The 19133-nt window shown below is 39.8% G+C and overlaps 3 protein-coding genes across 6 annotated transcripts in view; 1 reads left to right on the top strand and 2 right to left on the bottom strand.

Moving 5' to 3' along the window:
- Window positions 1-12061, bottom strand: part of LOC134676165 (interleukin enhancer-binding factor 2 homolog) — a 183557-nt gene extending 171496 nt beyond the window's left edge. For 2 of the 4 annotated variants that reach the window (XM_063534453.1, XM_063534454.1), the window contains exons 1-8: window positions 11631-12056; window positions 10776-10904; window positions 9957-10088; window positions 6307-6462; window positions 3786-3878; window positions 2549-2691; window positions 1238-1378; window positions 683-852 (exon numbers count right to left, since the gene is read on the bottom strand). In XM_063534453.1, coding sequence (XP_063390523.1) covers window positions 683-852; window positions 1238-1378; window positions 2549-2691; window positions 3786-3878; window positions 6307-6462; window positions 9957-10088; window positions 10776-10904; window positions 11631-11804 — 1138 coding nt within the window. In that variant the 5' untranslated portion in view covers window positions 11805-12056. Of the gene's footprint in view, window positions 1-682; window positions 853-1237; window positions 1379-2548; window positions 2692-3785; window positions 3879-6306; window positions 6463-9956; window positions 10089-10775; window positions 10905-11630 lie in introns of all 4 variants that reach the window. The other 2 variants (XM_063534450.1, XM_063534451.1) reach the window with 2 other exon arrangements.
- LOC134676182 (uncharacterized) lies at window positions 7418-9196 on the bottom strand. The gene has a single exon (XM_063534505.1). The coding sequence runs from the start codon at window positions 9029-9031 to the stop codon at window positions 7787-7789; it is 1245 nt and encodes a 414-aa protein (XP_063390575.1). The 5' UTR covers window positions 9032-9196; the 3' UTR covers window positions 7418-7786.
- Window positions 12062-12517: 456 nt separating the features above from the next.
- On the top strand, window positions 12518-18398 carry LOC134676539 (vesicle transport protein GOT1B). Its single transcript, XM_063534928.1, has 5 exons — window positions 12518-12687; window positions 13999-14090; window positions 14503-14681; window positions 15229-15310; window positions 15913-18398. The coding sequence occupies exons 1-5, from the start codon at window positions 12663-12665 to the stop codon at window positions 15955-15957; spliced, it is 423 nt and encodes a 140-aa protein (XP_063390998.1). The 5' UTR covers window positions 12518-12662; the 3' UTR covers window positions 15958-18398.
- The last annotated feature ends 735 nt before the right edge of the window (window positions 18399-19133 follow it).

The following is a 19133-nucleotide window of genomic DNA, read 5'->3' as shown; positions in this document are numbered from 1 at the left end:
GTACGAAACAATAAAAATAAATAAATATTATAGAACATTATTACACAAATTGACTCAAGTCCCACAGTAAGCTCAATGAGGCTTGTAACATAAGAGGTATAAAGATGTAAGTAGATTTCATTAGAAATCTTCACTGCGCTCAGGATTTTATTTTGGAAACATTGGTTTCGCGTAGGATTAAGCTGTTTTCGAGGAAAACACTGTATTTTTCTTACGTTTCAAGACATGAAGTAATAAACGGTGCTGTTAATGGTGACACCGTCCAGTTCGGTGGTTCAGTGTTGGCGTGGCGTGGCTTGGTACCTTTGTCATCAGAGTCCATAGGCTCGGGGGCGTCGTCGCAGGGTGGGATTAGTGGGGAGATGACTGCGTCCCAGAAGGTGACCTCAATTGGTTCACTGTGTACGAGTGGCTAAGAGTGTACCTTTGTCATCAGTATCCATGGGCTCACGCGTGTTGCTATAAGCGGGGCACCCCTCGCTAGAGACTACCCCACACGGTTATTACACTGTGAACCACATTTAGTGGTTCACAGTGTACGCGTGGCTTAGTGTGTACCTTTGTCGTCAGTATCCATGGGCTCACGCGCGTTGCTATAAGCGGGGCACGCCTCGCTAGTGACCACCACTCTCCACACGGTTATTTTTAGTGGTTCACAGTGTACCCGTGGCTTAGTGTGTACCTTTGTCGTCAGTATCCATCGGCTCGGGGGCGTCGCTGTAAGCGGGGGCCAGGGGGGAGACAACCACTCCGTCCCAGACGGTGATCTCGCCGGAGATGTCCTTGCCACCCTCGAAGAGCTGCAGGCCTAGGACGTAGCGGTGACCGCCGCGAGCCACCACACGCAGGAGTCTGCAATGATATTAATTTTAATTGTGTATTACGGTTAGTACTAGAAATGTAAAAATGTAGACTTAAGAATGTTTCAGTGCCCTAACGGGGTGTCATGTAGCATGTGTCATCTGATTGTTAACAAGGGCCTACCGGTAAACGCGAAACTCAAAATTTAGTTATCTGCCTCTTTATCGCTCGAATATGCAAGAGTGATAGAGAGATTAGATAACGAAATTTCGATTTTCTTGTTTCGCGGTAGGCCATGTGATTGACGTGACGTGTAATGTGTCAATGTGGTTTGTTTACTGTATGTGCCACAAAGGTGCCACCTACGCAGAGCTTTGCCTAATATTCCCTATAGACTGGGTTACTATGTGAGAGACAGAGACGGAGAGATACTCACGTCTGCGCAGTGGCAGCGGCGTTGTCCTGCGCCTGCAGGTCGAGCGCGGTGTGCGCGCGCGCGTGCGCGGCCTCGCACGGGTCCGAGAGGCCGGCGCAGCCCGGCAGGAATAGGCCTCCGGCCAGCAGGGACAAGGCGCGTCTAAACAAAATTACACAGGAATTAGATCATTGTCATATTCACTTTAAACTCGCGCGTTTTGTACACATATTTAATTACACAAACGGGTCTACCGCTATATAATTTCATTGTTTTTACCTTTAATTCCGACGTTTCAGCTGAGTTGCACCAGCTGTGGTCGCGGAAAGACTGACGTCCCAACAAATGTCAACGGAGATATATAACACACCACTATACTATCCGAAATTAGTTTATAAAAATGTTAAAGTCGTTGTGTTGTCGTCGTTAAACGTCGGAATTAAAGGTAAAAACAATGAAATTATATAGCGGTAGACCCGTTTGTGTAATTAAATATGTGTATATCATTGTCATTTACGATTTACATTGCAGAATATCAACCGGAATAAAAATCGGATGGCGCGCACAAGGGGCTATTCATAAATTACGTAATTTCAAATTAGGGGGGGGGGGGGTCTGGACACATCGGATGATGGTAGCATGACGTAGGAGGAAACGGGGTCATTCGAAGCATGATTTTTGGATGATTTTAGGAGGGGGGGGGGGGGTCAAAAATCTATGACGTAATTTATGGACAGCCTAGTAGCGACTCATATGGATTCTAGTCCCACGCGGAAACAAGGCCCAAGTCTTATGGGTATTAATATACGTGACCGATCATTTAGAGTCCGACAGGGAACCATCCTAGGCCCAAATCTCTTTCTTGTCTATATTGACAGGAGACTCAATCTTTGAAGTCCCACAAGGAAACATTCTAGTTCCAAATCTCTTTCTTGTGTATACTAACAAGAGACTGACGGCCCAATTTTAACAATGTTAATAAAATGTCACACTAACAGATCAATGTCACAGAATAAATAATAGTACTAGGTACAGAAGACTCACTCTCTAACAAAACGCCTTTGTTACGATCAGCACAGATATGGCCGCTAGGTGGCGACAGCGCCACGCGCGGCTTATGGCAAACCCCAAAATTCTGATCGAACGGATGTACTTTTAGCTACCTGTAGCAAAGCGACGAAATCGCGGAGTGAGACACGCCTGTCAATGTCGTATCGCTGTGACATCTTATAAGAATTGTTCTAATTGGGCCGTCAATCTGGAGTTCCGCAAGGAAGCATCCTAGGCCCAAATCTCCCTTGTGTATATATATTAGCTTTTAAGTGCACGTACCTGAACGCCTGGGCGATGGGCAGCGCCTGCCGCTGCGGGTTGTTCATGATGCAGTGGTGCGCCAGCAGGTCGATCATCCACGGGGTGAGGGGTTCGAGACCGGCGTGGCGCGCGCACATATCGCGGAGCAGCCGGATCAGCACCTAATAAGTGAAAAGGAAAATTGGGATGTTAACACATTCAACACCAAGAACCCGACTGTCGGGTACACTGTTCGTAGCGACTACGCGCTACATACGGCGAAACCGTGGCTACGCGCTACGAGCGTAACCCGTAGCACTTAGTGGTAATGAATGTGTTAACAATAACAGGCACTGTCGTAGAAAGTACGTAAGATTGCAAAGTTGTTCTTTAAGACGAAACAGGAGCTGTGTTTTAAACATTTTAGGTAAATATACCCGTCTCGCTAACGGAAGCGGCTCCTAAAACTAGTGCGATAAGGACATGGCGAAAAATCCTGCGTGAAAATCTCAAAGATCGAGGTTTCGTACTCGACTGTTTACAAAACTCAACCAATCGTAACCAAATTTGGAAATCTAAATGATTATGAAATTATCTGTGTCGGACCGTTTTGCTTTTTTGGCTAATTGATATCAGTTTTGAATACTACGCCTCTCATTGTGGCATAGTCATTGAAGCCATTTTGGCCATTTTTGAAGAGCTCTAGCGCCTTAAAAAACAAAAATATCAAAAAAAGCAAAACGGTCCGACACAGATATTGACAATATTAATGTGTTGAAAAAATCATTGCTCTAGCATCAAACCCACGGAGGAAACAGTCGAGTACGTTTGTATGGAGAAATGACCACTCCTGTTGGGTCTTAAACGTAATGTTTTTATCTGAAAATATGCTAGAATTAGTAAAAAAACCGGACAAGTGTGAGTCGGACTCGCCCACCGAGGGTTCCGTACTTTTTAATATTTGTTGTTATAGCGGCAGCAGAAATACATCATCTGTGAATATTTCAACTGTCTAGCTATCACGGTTCGTGAGATACAACCTGGTGACAGACGGACGTTTTACCCTTTGGGTACGGAACCCTAAATCATTTTTAGGGGCCCCCCACATCTAGCGTCTTTCGAGCGTCGGCAACTATAGCTCTATGGCCGCTGCTCGACGCAACGTCGACGCAACTGCGCAGCGACGTCATTTTCCATAGCGCTGACCAGACGCCGACGCTCGAAAGACGCTAGATGTGGGGGGTTTCCCAAAAATTATATATAAAATTATGTATACCTTAATGGAGGAGTGGTGCGCGTTCTCCTCGAACCAGCGGCTGTGGCGGATGGCGGCCAGGTGGCTACTGATCACCTTGTACTCCAAGTGAACCTGAACCACAAAAACCACAGAATAAATAATAGTACTAGGTACAGAAGACTCACTCTCTAACAAAACGCGTCTGTTACGATCAGGACAGATATGGCCGCTAGGTGGCGACAGCGCCACGCGCGGCTTGTGGCTAGCCACCAAAATTGGTGTGGAACGGATGTACTTTTAGCTACCTGTAGCAAAGCGACGAAATCGCGGAGTGAGCCGCCTGCAACAACTTTAGAACTAAATTGGTTTAGAGCTGAAGCTTGCTTTTTTCTGCTTCATATTATGAAAAGACTACAAAGCATTTCATTTCATTTATTTTATAATGTAATATTAGCATTAACAGATAAACCTTACATGTTAACACTTAGATTTCATTTATATTTACTCCTTGACACTCTTCTTTCGTTTCGTTCTTTTTTATTTATTTAGCATGTTCCTTCTTATGTGATACAAGAAAGAGAATTTGAACTAGGTGAGATCCTTGGGGAACTCCGGAGGAAATAAGTGGCCACCAAAATAACACCCAATTTTAACGTGTTGGAAACAATTTGACAAGTAATCATCAAACATTTCGGATGATTACACATTGGGTTAATTTTAGGTTACTATCCGGTATCCGGCCTATCCGGCCATTATTTTACTATCCGGCTGAATACCGGATAGTAACATTGCTTGATTTCGGAGTAGATGATTGATTTCTAGAAATGATTCTGGGTTCGAAATGAGTGCGCGTGCAAGTCAGTGGAATGATTAAATTGTTTTAAAATAATAAACAAGTACGATTCTGACCGTGTCTGTTTCTTAAATCCAATTTGTTTACTCCGAAATCAAGCAAAGTTACTATCCGGTATCCGGCGGACTCATGTCCGCGCGAACGTTTACTGTAGTTCGTTTTTTTTAGCATTAGAAAGAACTTGCAAGAAGGTAAGCGATCTTGACATGTCTTTTAATTGAAAAACGCTTTTTAAAAATCAAACACTATTACTTATTGTTTTGTTTACTAGTTATGCGCACTGCCGCGTTGCGGCGGAGAGTCGTATGTTAGTGCTAGTCCTTAGTGACATGCGCCCTTCTGCCCCGTCTCGACTGTTGCGACCGGATTACTTGTTTGTTACTTCCAACAGTTTTATTTCTATTGTGTTTAACTTACCCACATATCTAACTATAAGAAAAGCATGTTATAATAATTAGATAATTAATGTAAACAAGGACAAGGGGAATCCTGTTCCACCGTGATACAGTTTTTACTAGTACGGGGATCAGATGACGCTTACTCAATGTTTCATTGCATTTACCTTAAAAAACTTAAGTGTACAAGTTATTTACAATGTTAAATTCACCTTGTATCATTCATTACTTGTAAGCAGTTGTGAGCTATAATTTAGCTAAATAAAGTTATTTTATTTTTTTATTTATTTTATTTATTTATTATGAAAGCGGAAGAATATAAATGATCGTATTAGATTCATAATTGTTACATATTTGCCGTGACTTATTTTTAAAACGTGTTTTTCAATTAAAAGACACATCAAGATTGTTTACCTAATTTCTAATGCTAAAAAAAACGAAGTATAGGAAACAGGTCAAACCTGCAGAATGCGCACCTGAAAAACCGAAATGTAGGGTTAGTTCCGCTGGGCGAATATTCGGCGGCCGGATACCGGATATTCGGCCGATGGTTAGGCCGAATATCAGGTATCCGGCCAAACAACTATCCGTTGCATCTCCAGTTAATCTTTTTCCAATTTTGACACAAATCTTGTGTAAAAGAAATATCAAAGGCCTTTGATAGATCTCAAATGATATTGTAGCTAAGGCATATGAGAATTTGTGGGAACAATAATGACTTCCTTAATTAAATCACCTGCAGACTTGTATTGGGACTTCAGGATAGTTTTCAAGTTTGACACAACTTTTTACCTTACTGGGATTAGGTTCCCTCGGTAACAACCAGGCCCCTATTTCACCACGGTGACAGGTGCGACAATTGTCGACGTCACTGTTACTGACGTCACAGGCCTCCATAGGATAAGGTAATCGCTTACCATCGGACGGGTGGTGTGCTTGTTTGCCACCAACATTTAAATTAAAAAAACTCCATTAAATAAGTATTTATTTTGCGAAGCTAATGACAGATGTCTCAAGAAACGCTACAATTGTTACGAAATTCCGACACAGAACTCATTTCCGGTCAAGAATTACCGAAAGTTCTTTTAAATCTTGTGACAACTGTCATCATCATCACCATAAACTTCGCAAGAGAAAATCCTGTTTTTTGCTGATATAATAAAGTTTTTTTAAATAATACAATAATGGTGGCAAACAGGAACAAGGCCCGCTCTATGGTAAGCGGTAACCGTAACCGTCAGTAACAGTGATGTCGACAATTGTCGCACCTGTCGCCGTGGTGAAATAGGGGCCAGGGCTCCTGGCTACTAACCTCGGGCTCCAGCTTCCTCAGGTTGTGGTGCAGCGTGGTGACGAGCACGCGCACGGCGGCGGCGGCGCCCTGCGCGGTGAAGCCGCGCTCGTGGCAGGAGCACGTCACGGAGCCCCCGCCCTCGGCCGCAAGCAGCTTGTTTAGCTCCTCTGTCACCTACGAACAAAGTGTTGAACCAGAAAATTAGTGCCAATTGTTAATTATTACAGCAATTTTTGTCCCACCCACTTGAACTGCGATTCAGGCAACACACTGCTATTATTCTTCTTCTTATCGTGAGAAGGGATCATAACTAATAGTTATTTGTTTCACTCGGGGGCAAAGTTGTTGTTCAACCGCTCGTGCTAATATTGATACCCGAGCAAGCGAAAAATTACAAAATTGAACCACGAGCATAGCGAGTGGTTCGAAAAATGGAATCATGAGCGTTGCGAGGGTTTCAAAGCACGAGGGTTAAACAAAATTTGCACCCGAGTGAAACACAAAATTTTTCACCACACCAACCCGAAGCAAATATTAAATGTAAAATATCAAACAAAATCAAATGTAATCAAATCCAAATGAATGTTATTAAATATTTATCATCCAAAATCATCATTTAAAAGTCAATTCTACCAGCAAACATAAGAAAACAACTCAAAATTTGCATTTGATTACTTTGCCTCACATGTGGATAAAATACAAATACAATTACAAATAATTTATTGAGAAGAGTATAGTACAGTGGTTGTTCTTAAAGACTAAGAGTTTATATAGAGACAAGTGGTTTACAAATGCCTGAACTAGGATTCCCTGTGTTTCAGGCAGTGAAGGACAATATTAATCAATTTTTAATTATTCACTTATAAACTACATGTGTTACATAATATAACTGTAATCACCTTAACAAAGAAGTAGGTTCTTAAGTATTAAATATCACAGTGCAGTAGGTAATCATTTTACGACTATTAGTAGGTTCTCTGTATTATCGTACGTCATTTTTTGACGGGCGCGTCGCAGAGTGTTCTTACAACAAAGATAGCTAAGAGGGTATAAGTCTAGTATTGCATTTAATTTTTTTTGTACAAAAAAAAAAAAAAAAAAGGGCCCAAAAGGACAAATACTGTGTACTGTTTGAATACATGTAATTCTTACTATTTAGACGTGTCTTATTGGTGTTAAGTAAGATTGCTTGTTGGGCATTTTTAATCAAGTACAGCATAGGTAGTATTTTCTGCATCAGCAGAAATATAAACGGGGCCAAAGTCAATATTGCGTAAATCATCTCCAAGTTTGTTTATATTTAATTTATTGACAAATTACGTGTGCGTGCATGTATTACGTGATTTACGATAGAGGGTTAGTAGGGCAGCTCTGTGGTATGCTTTAAACTCTGATACAGGGAAACTGTCTATTAGGTCAGAGAATATGCTATTATTCATAAGTAGTTAAACTAATGAAACAAGAAGTGCTATAAAAAATATGTGAAAAGTTGGCGCTCCTAGGCGCCTTCGTAATCTATGGAGTTTAGATACCTTTTTTCGGCCATTTGTCTAGCTGGGCATGCGGCGTCGCCGGTTTGGTGGTTGCATTGTTTTTTGTAGTGCGAGCATGTTGCACATTTTGGGGCTTCGTCCTTTTTTGTGCATTCCTTGAATGAGTGACCCGCTTCGCCGCAGTGGCCGCAGATGTTGATATCCATTTTGCAGGTCTTCGCTGCATGATTGTATAGCTGACATTTGAAACAGCGCGTAACCAAGGTGAAATCCCTAACAGGACACGATGACCAATTCACAAAAACTCTGTCGTTCGTAATTAGGGCCTTGCGTATTACTCCAGAAACTTCAATTATATAATTACAGGTCTCGGCGTCCTTTTTTCCGGATTTGTGACTTAGCTTAGTGGAAGCCATAAATTTTTCGAGCGACCAATCTTGTAATTTATCGGCTAAGTTTTGATGGTATATGCACTTCAGGACTTCAGGTTCCTGCATGTCCGCGGGAACTCCGATGACTACAATTCTGGGCTTGCGTTTTTGTGGCTCGTCAACGGTGAGTCCAGAGGTCGTAAGCTGTTCTGATTGCTTGAGTTTTATTACGTCTTCTTTTGAGTCAGTGCTTATCACAACACCGCCATTTTTGATCTTGCGTAACCCTCTCACGTGTAGCTTCATTTCGTCGGGCCGGATAATCTTTTGAACGAGAGATTTGGTCTCCTCACTCGATTTCAACTTGTCGACCGGGTAGATTGCGACTGAGCTAATGTTAGAGGGCTGGACGTACCTCGTTCCATTATTCTTAAGGGCGTCGGCAAACGAAGGTCCGGTAACTTGTCGGCTGGATTCCTCAATCGACTGCTTTAGGTCTTGGATACGTTGTACGAGGTCCATTTTTTCTTGGTGAGCTTGGCGGGCCTGATATGCTTGGATTGCGTGATTTTTTAGGGATTGGTATTCGATAGCCATTTGTGAGGCTAAGTGGCCCACGCTGCGACACATGTTGTTAATCCTGATCTTCTGGTCAGTGTTAAGTTTACCTTCAGCAGATGTAGAGCAGACGTCTTGCAGGTTCAGTTCAATCTTTTTGAGCCATGTTTGGATGTCACTTGTGGGAATTACCTTCGGGGGCTCTTCTTCCTGCTGCATGTTTGCTGGTGCGGGCCCGGGCGGGCCGGGCTGCGGCGTGGGCGTTGAGGGCGGGCTGCGGCGTGTTAGTCCACTCCGGTTAAATGGACTATTCCCCGACATTTTTCGATTACAGTTGTTTACTCCACTTATACATTATACTATAGCCGTAGGTCGCGATAGATGACTAATGACCCAGATAATGCACGATTCGAAATGCAGACAGTCGCGAATTGTGCACGCGAATAATTAATTATTTAAATAAACACGTCCGATCTCATTGACGACTAAGATCAAAATTCCAAAATGCAACTTTGCTATTCGTTTTCGAAGTGCGAAGTAAGCCTTTCCGAGCTGGTGTGGTGAAAATAATATTAAACTGCTATTATCATCATCTTCCTCGCGTTGTCCCGGCATTTTGCCACGGCTCATGAGAGCCTGGGGTCTGCTTGGCAACTAATCCTGAGAATAGGCGTTGGCACTAGTTTTTACGAAAGTGACTGCCATCTGACCTTCCAACCCAGAGGGTAAACTATAGTTCGTTTTTTTAGCATTAGAAAGAACTTGAAAGAAGGTAAGCGATCTTGGCATGTCTTTTAATGGAAAAAACACTTTTTAAAAATCAATAACTATTACTTATGAAAGCAGAAGAATATAAATGATTGTATTAGATTCATAATTGTTACATATTTACCGTAACTTATTTTTAAAATGTGTTATTCAATTAAAAGTCACATCAAGATTGTTTACCTAATTTCTAATGCTAAAAAAAACGAAGTATAGGCTTTAATGGGATTAGTCCGGTTTCCTCACAATGCTTTCCTTCACCGAAAAGCAACTAGTAAATATCAAATGATATTTCGTACATAATTTCCAAAAGACTCATTGGTACAAGCCGGGGTTTGAACCCGCCACCTCAGGATTGAAAGTTCGCGCTCTTATCGCTAGGCCACGAGTGCATTATACTGCTATTATAACAATCTTAAGTTTTTTTAAGTGTGAGCAAGTAATGTACTCCGTAGAAATAAAACTAAGCTACATATAATACCTTATTGGAGAGCCCCTCAACAGCCTCCTTGGTGGGCAGGGTCTTCATGATGACCACAATATCGGCCACGTTCTTGCCCGCCATCATAGTGCCCTTCTTGTAGGAGCCCACCTGCCTCACTTCCTCCAGTTGCTACAACAATCATAAGGCTTACACTTATTGCTTCTAATAGACATAATCTCATCGGAAGATCAGTGCTGGAAGCCACCAGCAACATGCTGAGATGGGGCCATTTCGTGGCACTTTAATCTTATTATTATTTTTTTATTATGTATTGTCTCGATTGTTTATACTTTCTATTCCATTTTCATGTATTTTTTAGGGCCTATTTTTAAATGTAGCTTAAGATCATGTAAGAAATAATATCATAAGCATAGCATCACAATTGTTTATACCTTTAAATTTTTATATGCTAATAAATGCTTTGAATACATTTTCTAGACCTCATTCAAATCCAATGAAGTATAATTTTTCACCATACTTGTCAATACTGTCTTCAGGGGTTTTGCTTTCTTTTTACAATCAAATATGAAAATCTGCTCCACATTGACTGTAAAAATTATGTTGTCTTTTGATTGAAAATTATGTAATACCACAGAATAAATAATAGTACTCGGTACCGAACACTCACTCTCTAACAAAACGCGTCTGTTACGATCAGCACAGATATGGCCGCCAGGTGGCGACAGCGCCACGCGCGGCTTATGGCTTTCCCCAAAATTGGGGTGGAACGGATGTACTTTTAGCTACCTGTAGCAAAGCGACGAAATCGCGTAGTGAGCCACGCCTGGTAATACCTAACTAAATCTTTTTACTCACACAAGCAGCAAAGTCTCCCGGAGCCACCACCAGGTTGTCAAGCACCGTCTGCAGCTTGGTGACCAGGCTGAGAACAGCCGACTGCTCCGCCGGGGTCGGGCACAGCTCTGCATGCCTCTTTAACAGGGCCTGCAACGGGACAAAGCCTCCAACTAAGGGTGGTATTCCATCTGTATATTTGTTTAATGTGTATTGCGTCTCACCTTTTTCTTGATGAGAGAGTGAGACGCAATGACATTGGGCAGGAATACCACCCTAATTAAAGCTTGTAGGTGACAATTAACATCATTTATAAAATGAATGGCAACAAATTATTGCCCTATTGCCACGCATTACACTGCTTCTTCTGACTATACTCTGTATCTTTAGGTATTTAAATAAAAGTAAACAAAATCTACCCTCAAATGGCTCCTTAAGCCAGTTGAGGGTAGAAGAAAACGTTACATGATCAAATAATGTAGGTAGGTGATCCAGGCGGTTTTGTATTTGGTCAGTTCACCAATAAATCTTAGAACTGCCTGAAAATGTACAAAATGTTTTATTTAAATACCTAAAGGTACAGAATATAGGCTGAAGAAACCATTTACGTAAACAGAACTGCAATGTATTTTTTGATGTTTATATGTATTAAATTTACAGTTATTCTTAGGCTTGAAAATTAATGACTAGAGTTAATGAACATTTAAACTATACAACTCCCATCCCATCAGACTAAAAAATACTAAACTTAATTATGAGTTTAGTACTATTTAGTATTTGCAAAAAAAGGAATATTTTATAAAACCTGAACTACATGTAAAGCAATATGAATGAATATGGTCAATCAACAGTACCTAAATATGGTTGTTACTTTACCTGTGTAAGCGCAGAGTCATCAGGGGCAGGTTTACATCTAGGAAAAGCAGGCTCGGCCATTATCAGATCAAAAGGAGGGCGCAACAGCAGCACCCTCGGCCTGTTGAACGGCGGGCGACCCATACCGCCGCGCCCTGGCATACCACGGCCTCCTCTACCCGTACCACGAACCATTTTTCACTGATACGCGAAAAACAAACGAAAACTAGTGAGAGTACGGCCCCGACACGACCGCTCAATAAATCACACGATAATACTGTCAGTAAATGATTTTACTCAAATATGTAGGTTGCGACGAGTGTATTGGACAGTACTAATGTACTTTATAACACAATATTTCGTCAATTATTAAAGTTTACACAGGAATCAGGCTAAAATCCTAAATTGCTAAAAGAGACGCGGTCTTACATTGATTGAACGGAGGTTAGGAGCGATGTTGCCGGTTATTAAAAAAAATTACCACGTTTCTATTTGTAAAGAGTAAAATACAGTGGATAGATAGCCTTTATTACTACTATTAGCCTGCATTGTAATATAAAACTTAAATTTTCCGACATGACATAAAAAACCATAGTAAACATAATATTTAAATGTAATTTTGGAAATTGTACATTAGTTACACCCCGACAAATGGGTAAATTATGATATTTGAGCTGGCAACATTTATTTATACCTGAATGTTGCCAGTGGCAAAATCATTATGAACGCGTTCATAAATATGGTGTTAGAAAATGTTATCATTACTAAATACTGATGAAAGTATTTTTCAAATTAGTTACAAAATGATAACAAAATATACTAAGTTAACTTTATTTTAATATATAGGGTAGCTACTGTTTCGTAAATTAACAAAATGTAAACAATAGTGATTCGATATTTGAATGCACCTTTTTTTGACAGCCCAAATATTCGATAGCAAAAATGACGTGGAGAGATAGGTTATAAGTTTGTTGTCGATAAATTAACTAATTTAATAGTTAATTAGGAACCTACTTCAATAATTAACGTAATAACAATTAAGTATTAATCACGATGATTGAGATAAGCGATGTACAAAGTAAGTAATAGTACCCTAATATACACTAACATTCAACGTTAGGAATTGCTCCAGTTTTGAAATCAATTTAAGTTATTACCAATTATTATGTTGTAATCGTGACATATTATCAATGCTAATTAAGCTTCAGTAAATGCCTTTCATCTGTTACAAGAAATATAGTGTATTTTTAATTGTATTATTGTTAATGAATAAATATTGCCCTACAGAAATATTCGTTAATTTTATTCGTATTAACCATGAATAATAGTTTTACTTGTACCTAGTTGCCTAAAACATTGATGACTAGACATTATAGGGGTAACTTCTTATTTTCCTCGTCATCACGCTAGCTTTTCACGAAATATATCTAATCCTAATAAAAACCTTACTTTATTGTCAGCTCATGAATATATACCAAGTTATAATTGTTGCAATGCAACCTATAATAGAAAACAGTATCACAGAATAAATAATAGTACTATTGTACAGGAAGGCAACTTCCTACGAAACCGAAGTTTGACAGCGGTTCAGGGTCGAATATGGCACTATCCCTTTCGACTATTTAGGGTTGTCAAAATTCAAGTGATTATCTTACCTGTGGTCGTGCATGCAAAAGGAAGTCAAGTGGTGCCAACCCTAATAATTGCTCGGAGCAATGCTGAGCCGAGCGGAGCAGAGTTTGGCCGATCTCAGGAGTTTTGCACCCCTGACAGTATGCTATGGGTATTAGCTGGTATTGAATTCAAAAGAAATCTATACAAGGCATGTTGCACTGAAAACTTATACACTATAGCAAGATTGTAGGTGTCTTATTTGTCTAAACATTACATATTCTAAATAAAGACGTCCTAAATTAATAAATATATGTTTTTAGAAAATAAAGTAATTTTTTTTATGGGTACTAGGTGACAATCTGCATGAAATACCCATAACTCAGGAAAAAATCGTCAGTTGACCAAAACTCACTAATTGCAGAAACAAATAAAAATCAACCTAGGTGTAATGCTGTAGCTCTGAACTTATGATAGTAATGAGTGTGTTTTGGTTGTCATCTGACTAAATGGTTTAATAGAATACAAGAAATACATAGTAGGAGCATTCCATGGGCTGTCCCATACAAACGCATTGTATTTCCTGTGTTGCGACTTTTTTCTTGGCATTTAAAGCAGGCAATTATTATTCTGTGCATATTTTTGACCATTTGTCATAGAAAAGGAAACTCTTATACCTTTAAATCTTCAGAAACTTCGCGTCTGTACGGGACAACGGTAGACAATTTCATGGAATGCTCCAGTAATAGTACAAAAATGTGATTTTACAAATTTCCAGAGATCGGTGTGGGGCTGGCGGGGTTTGGCATGGCCTTCCTGTTCCTAGGAGTTCTACTGCTCTTTGATAAGGGCCTACTGGCTATAGGAAATGTAAGAAACTCTCTCCATCTATGTAATACTATAAATCAGCTTCTGTCTTTTTGTCCTTTACTATTTCTGGGCTAAACTTAAACTATAAGGGTTATGAAGCAAAGCGCAAACCATTGTCATATTTTCAATATTTTGGTATGTATCATAATAGGGTATTTTCCTATTAGTCAAATAAGTTACTTTTTTGAACTGTCAAAACGATTTGCTAATATGGAATTTATATGAAACATTACATCGTGATGTCACGGTCAACTCACCTACTTTTTATATTTCTATCAGATTTATTAAATAGTTGTGTTTAAAAATAACTCCTATCTGTGTTTTTCTATTTCATGCATGGTATAAAATAATTTATTTTAAATACAGTATAATACCCTATTCAAATTACTCAAGTACAACTTTCATATTCCAGATCCTATTCATCAGTGGTCTGGCCTGTGTGATCGGGCTCCAGCGGACATTCTTCTTTTTCTTCCAACGGCACAAGATCAAGGCCTCTGTGGCATTCTTCGGAGGCATCACTATAGTGCTGCTGGGCTGGCCTATGGTGGGCATGATCGCTGAGATCTATGGGTTCCTACTACTGTTCAGGTTAGTGATGTAATGGTTAAAGGAAAAATATTGTTGTGTTCTAACTAGTAGTTCTAAGAGCGAATATACGTGCGAGGCAATTTTCCTCCCCTCGGCCAAGGCGGCGCGCGCGAGGCACGTCTATACTGGCCGTTTTGTGCGCGAGATAATTGCCTCGCTAAATCTATCTATATTTTGTTCTGTGTTTTTATTTTTATATCCCTAATACAAAAGTTTTTGTACCTGTTTTTAGTGTTCCGTACAAAACTTTGTTTACGGAACACTTATTTACTTTGGTATGAGATATAAACACAAGGACACTGGTGAAGAGTGTCTATACTCGTCATGTCCCTCGGCCATCAGGATACAACAAGGAAGGAAGGAAAGATAAACACAAGGATTACTTTTCATTGTCGGCCGAGGCACGTCTACGCTGGCCGTATTGTGCGCGAGGCAAAGGAAATTGCCTCGCGCGTATGCTCGCTCTGTATGGACCCGGCTATTCACAATGTTGTTTCATGATGTCTAAAGTAGCTCAACTATATATAGTGGTTTATGTTATTTCCAGAGGTTTCCTGCCAGCTGCCATCAACTTCCTCCGCATGGTGCCCGGGTTTGGTCTGCTGCTCAACCTGCCTATCATAAGTGGGGTAAGTGTTAAAATCATTTTAATTGTATTTACATCAACAACTTTTTGTTGTGTTGAGCATTAGACTTTCCGTTCGTCGATTTTCAACTCCTTCTGCTTGTAATATTGGTTGTAAATTGTTGAGCAATACGCTTTTCGTCAGTCGCGACACACTTGCCATCTAGTGTCGAGTAGCAGTACTGATAATTCCGCCATTTGACGCTAGATGTCGACTACGAAAATAATAGGCCTTATGGTAACAAAACTGATGTATGGAGTAAGCACTCTATGGTTACTTTTATTTCTCTATGGCAAGACTGAGGCCCCGGGATACTGCCCTGCTCCCTACCCCAGCGTTTTCACATTGTCTGTTTCTGAACGCATCCTTAATTGACCGAATGTTTCTATTAGTTTATCCATTCACCGGTTCACTCACTCTCTTCTTTTTTCAACCCATACCAAGTTAACGACGCTCTGTATTAATTTAATTGTTTTAATGAAAATACCGCATATACTTTGTCTGCAACTTTATTTGTAAATGTCCATAGGCTTCGGTAGTCGTGTACTAGGAACGTACGTACTTAATTGGCCACCAACGTATTTATTACACCACTTTTCTTACAGGTCGTCAACCGGATAGCGGGCGACAACGGGCGAAACATGGTATGATAGTGTGTTACCAAAGACTGCTAGTGTCGGACTGTACATATGGGTGTGCGGATATATATGACAATGTGACAATCTTATAGAAAACGCCAATCGGCAAAATAGGCAGGCCCACGAGCCGCCTCGCGAGGAAATTGCCGCGCGAAGCAGCTCAGTCGGCGGAGACGTGCCTCGCCCGAGCCATTTTGGTCGCGAGTGCGATTACTTAGCCCGAGGCACTACACAGACCGAGCTCTTACGCGGCAATTTCCTCACGAGGCGGCTCGTTCTGTGTGGATCCGGCTAATAATGCTCAAGTGACTTTTCACCTGCATCTGTCATCCAGATTTTTTTTCCGACTGGCGGTTTTCTATAAAGGATTCTCATCTTGGCAACGGCTTCTGATCATTCAAGACCGAGACCGTGACCGGGGGCTGGTTACATTTTGGTGCCCGTGACCAGGATACTTAAAGAAACGTTCTTAAATTTATTATTGTACCATTTTCCTTTTAATTTTGTTACATTATTCGGTTTCGGTTATGGATGTGTCAGTGGGATTTGATTCTAAATATAAAATTATAATGCAAATTTATATGTGGTGTTAAAATACTATAAAATAGGTGTTAGGTATGTATGAAATCAATTCCTTGTGAAATAGTCGATAATGAATCGCGATATTATTGTGTACTACTCGCTTTGATAGTATCGTTTTTACGTCTGATCTGTGAATAAAACATCATTCACGTTTTAGAAATAATGTATTCAGTAAAAGTGGCAAAAGCGTTATCCACTGCGATAAAAATATTAAAAAGATCGCATTCCGCCGCTTGAAGGTATAAAAGTACTGTTATCGTGTGAAATACAAATTAACCGATTATTTTTATGGCCCGGTTCTGATACTACTGTGTGGTATAGAACAGATGCTTAATATCCAGTCACTTTACGAGTACGACGTACAGCTTGGGGCTTGTGCACAAATCACGCGAGGTTCGATGGGGGGAGGGGGGTCACGATAGATCACGTTGGGGGAGGGGGGTATAAGGATACCTCACGTGTATTTTTCTACAGTAAACGAAACTAGAAAAAAAAACCAACCACATGAGTAAATACCTTTTCTCGGTTTCGTTAAACATAAATCTTCACGTCAAAAAATAGCCGAAAATACCTCGCGTGATTTGTGCACAACCCCTTGGCAAAAAAGAGTAGAAATTAATAAGTGGCAACACTGTAGTGTCGTCCCTTTCAAACCTATATGTATAAGAAAACGGGACGACACTACAGTGTTGCCACTTTTTAATTTTTACTCATTTTTGCCAAGCTGTACTAGTTTTGGTAGTTATTACAATATCGTCAGTAATGTCAACTATCTTATTTAAAATATTGGTATGATAATATTATAAATTATTTCCATATATTTAGTCCTAATATGTATATAACATGTTGTAACAATCATTCAGATATGAATTCGTTAGAATTGAGAAAATATGTTATTTTTAACCAATATTTTCATATTCTGGCGCAAATCTTGAATTTATGCTGTAGATTTGAATATTCGCAAAGGTATAATCTCTTAATTGGAAGAACCCATAGTTTTTGGTTCGCTAGAGAAGCTAGCTTTGCTATATATTTGTGTATATATTTATACATTACCGGGTTTTGAAAGTACCTACCGAATCCAACGAATAATCTTCAATCGTTCGATTATGTTTATTTTGGGTGCAAACACAGTTAAAACCTGATACAAGTTATACATATTACACTCAGTATATCAAATTTCATTGGGATTTTTTCTTTTTAAAATGTAGAAAATGGTTATGGTTTGTTTGTATGTTTAAAAGAATAACGGTTAGTGTTCTTTTTTTTTCATCTAAATTAAGAGTAAAGTTTATTTTTGTTATACAGGGTGTTTGGTACATCGTTTGCCAAATTAAAACGGCAGATAGGTTGAGTCACGTGCTATCTTCTCAGGCCTAGATATTTTTAATTTAGTGCAAAAAAAAATTTTCACTTCTAAGTTTACGTTTTTTTTAGTTTTACGTAAAGTTCTAATGTTTACTTTCGTAGTAGTAAAAAACATGGCCAATTTGGTTTTTCTACGCATGAGAAGATAGCAAATGACTCAAGCTATCTGCCGTTTTAATTTGGCAAACGATGTACCAAACACCCTGTATACATAATTTAAGTTAAGAACGTGGCATTACTAAATCATAGTAATATATTATTTTTTTCCATTAGAAACTTAAAGTAATAATAAAAATTCAACGTGATTATAAAATAAAAACTAAATTTTTAAAACGCCCTATTACTTATCTTCTTTATAAAATGTATGATTGACTTTTTACTAGATATTTTTATAAATGTAAATATACTTTTAAAATCCTCTTTGGCCATGGAATAGGTATTGTGAATATTATTTTAGTCATAATTCTAGGTAACCTTTTAAATAATATAATTGTCCTACAAAATATGGCTTTTATTTGCATGCAATACCTAGATAGCATTTCTAACAATTTATTAGAGGCCTTGACATGAAAATGGTCGCTTTTATATAGTTTGTTATACTGCAGTAATAAATCTAATTGGCTTTGTGCATGACTGGTGCCGCCACCATTATGGAACTCAAATGATTTCGTTACTTGACGTCTGTAGTCAACTTTTTCCTAAACATCCTGGAAGGCAGGATTGAAAAGACAAGAGAAGAATCCAGGCCTATAATTACTTATGATGATGATGATGGTCTAGAGCAGGGGTCTCAAAACTTTTTTTTCTGAGAAACATATTGCGCCTGAGAATTTTCGCGTGGGCCACCGTCGGCGCCCAATGGTGTATCTGGTTGCTGCTTTATCTGGGCTGAACATCTGGAGCCTGGCTCCCGCGGGCCGGATTTGGCCCGCGAGCCGGGGTTTGGAGAGCCCTGGTCTAAAGTCATTTAGACCATCATCATCATCAGAGTCAGTCGACAGAGCAGACTCATTAAAGTTGATGTTTTGCCGTTATCGCCGTGATAAGCGCCAAAGTCGTAGGCCAGCAACACACGGCTACGAACTTTCGTTATACAGCGGTTAAGAGCTACGGCGTAGCACTCGTAGCACAGTTACGCGAGTCGGAAGGAATTAACCTCGCTCGTAGCGTTACGGTTTCATTTCCCGGTAGGAATACAGCGAAAATGCTTCTTTAATGCGTAATAAAATTTAGATTTT

Source organism: Cydia fagiglandana, chromosome 24 (assembly GCF_963556715.1).
Source record: "Cydia fagiglandana chromosome 24, ilCydFagi1.1, whole genome shotgun sequence".
Lineage (NCBI taxonomy): Eukaryota > Metazoa > Arthropoda > Insecta > Lepidoptera > Tortricidae > Cydia > Cydia fagiglandana.
The sequence above is the reverse complement of the archived record's forward strand: the minus strand, read 5'-3'. Positions and strand labels throughout refer to the sequence as shown.

Excerpts from the sequence above, each read along its gene's own strand:
- LOC134676539 (XM_063534928.1), top strand. The coding sequence starts at position 12,663 with ATGATTGAGATAAGCGATGTACAAA. Across the intron at positions 12,688-13,998 it reads TGAGATAAGCGATGTACAAA|AGATCGGTGTGGGGCTGGCG; the intron begins GTAAGTAATAGT and ends ACAAATTTCCAG. Across the intron at positions 15,311-15,912 it reads ACCTGCCTATCATAAGTGGG|GTCGTCAACCGGATAGCGGG; the intron begins GTAAGTGTTAAA and ends CTTTTCTTACAG.
- LOC134676182 (XM_063534505.1), bottom strand. The coding sequence starts at position 9,031 with ATGTCGGGGAATAGTCCATTTAACCGGAGTGGACTAACACGCCGCAGC.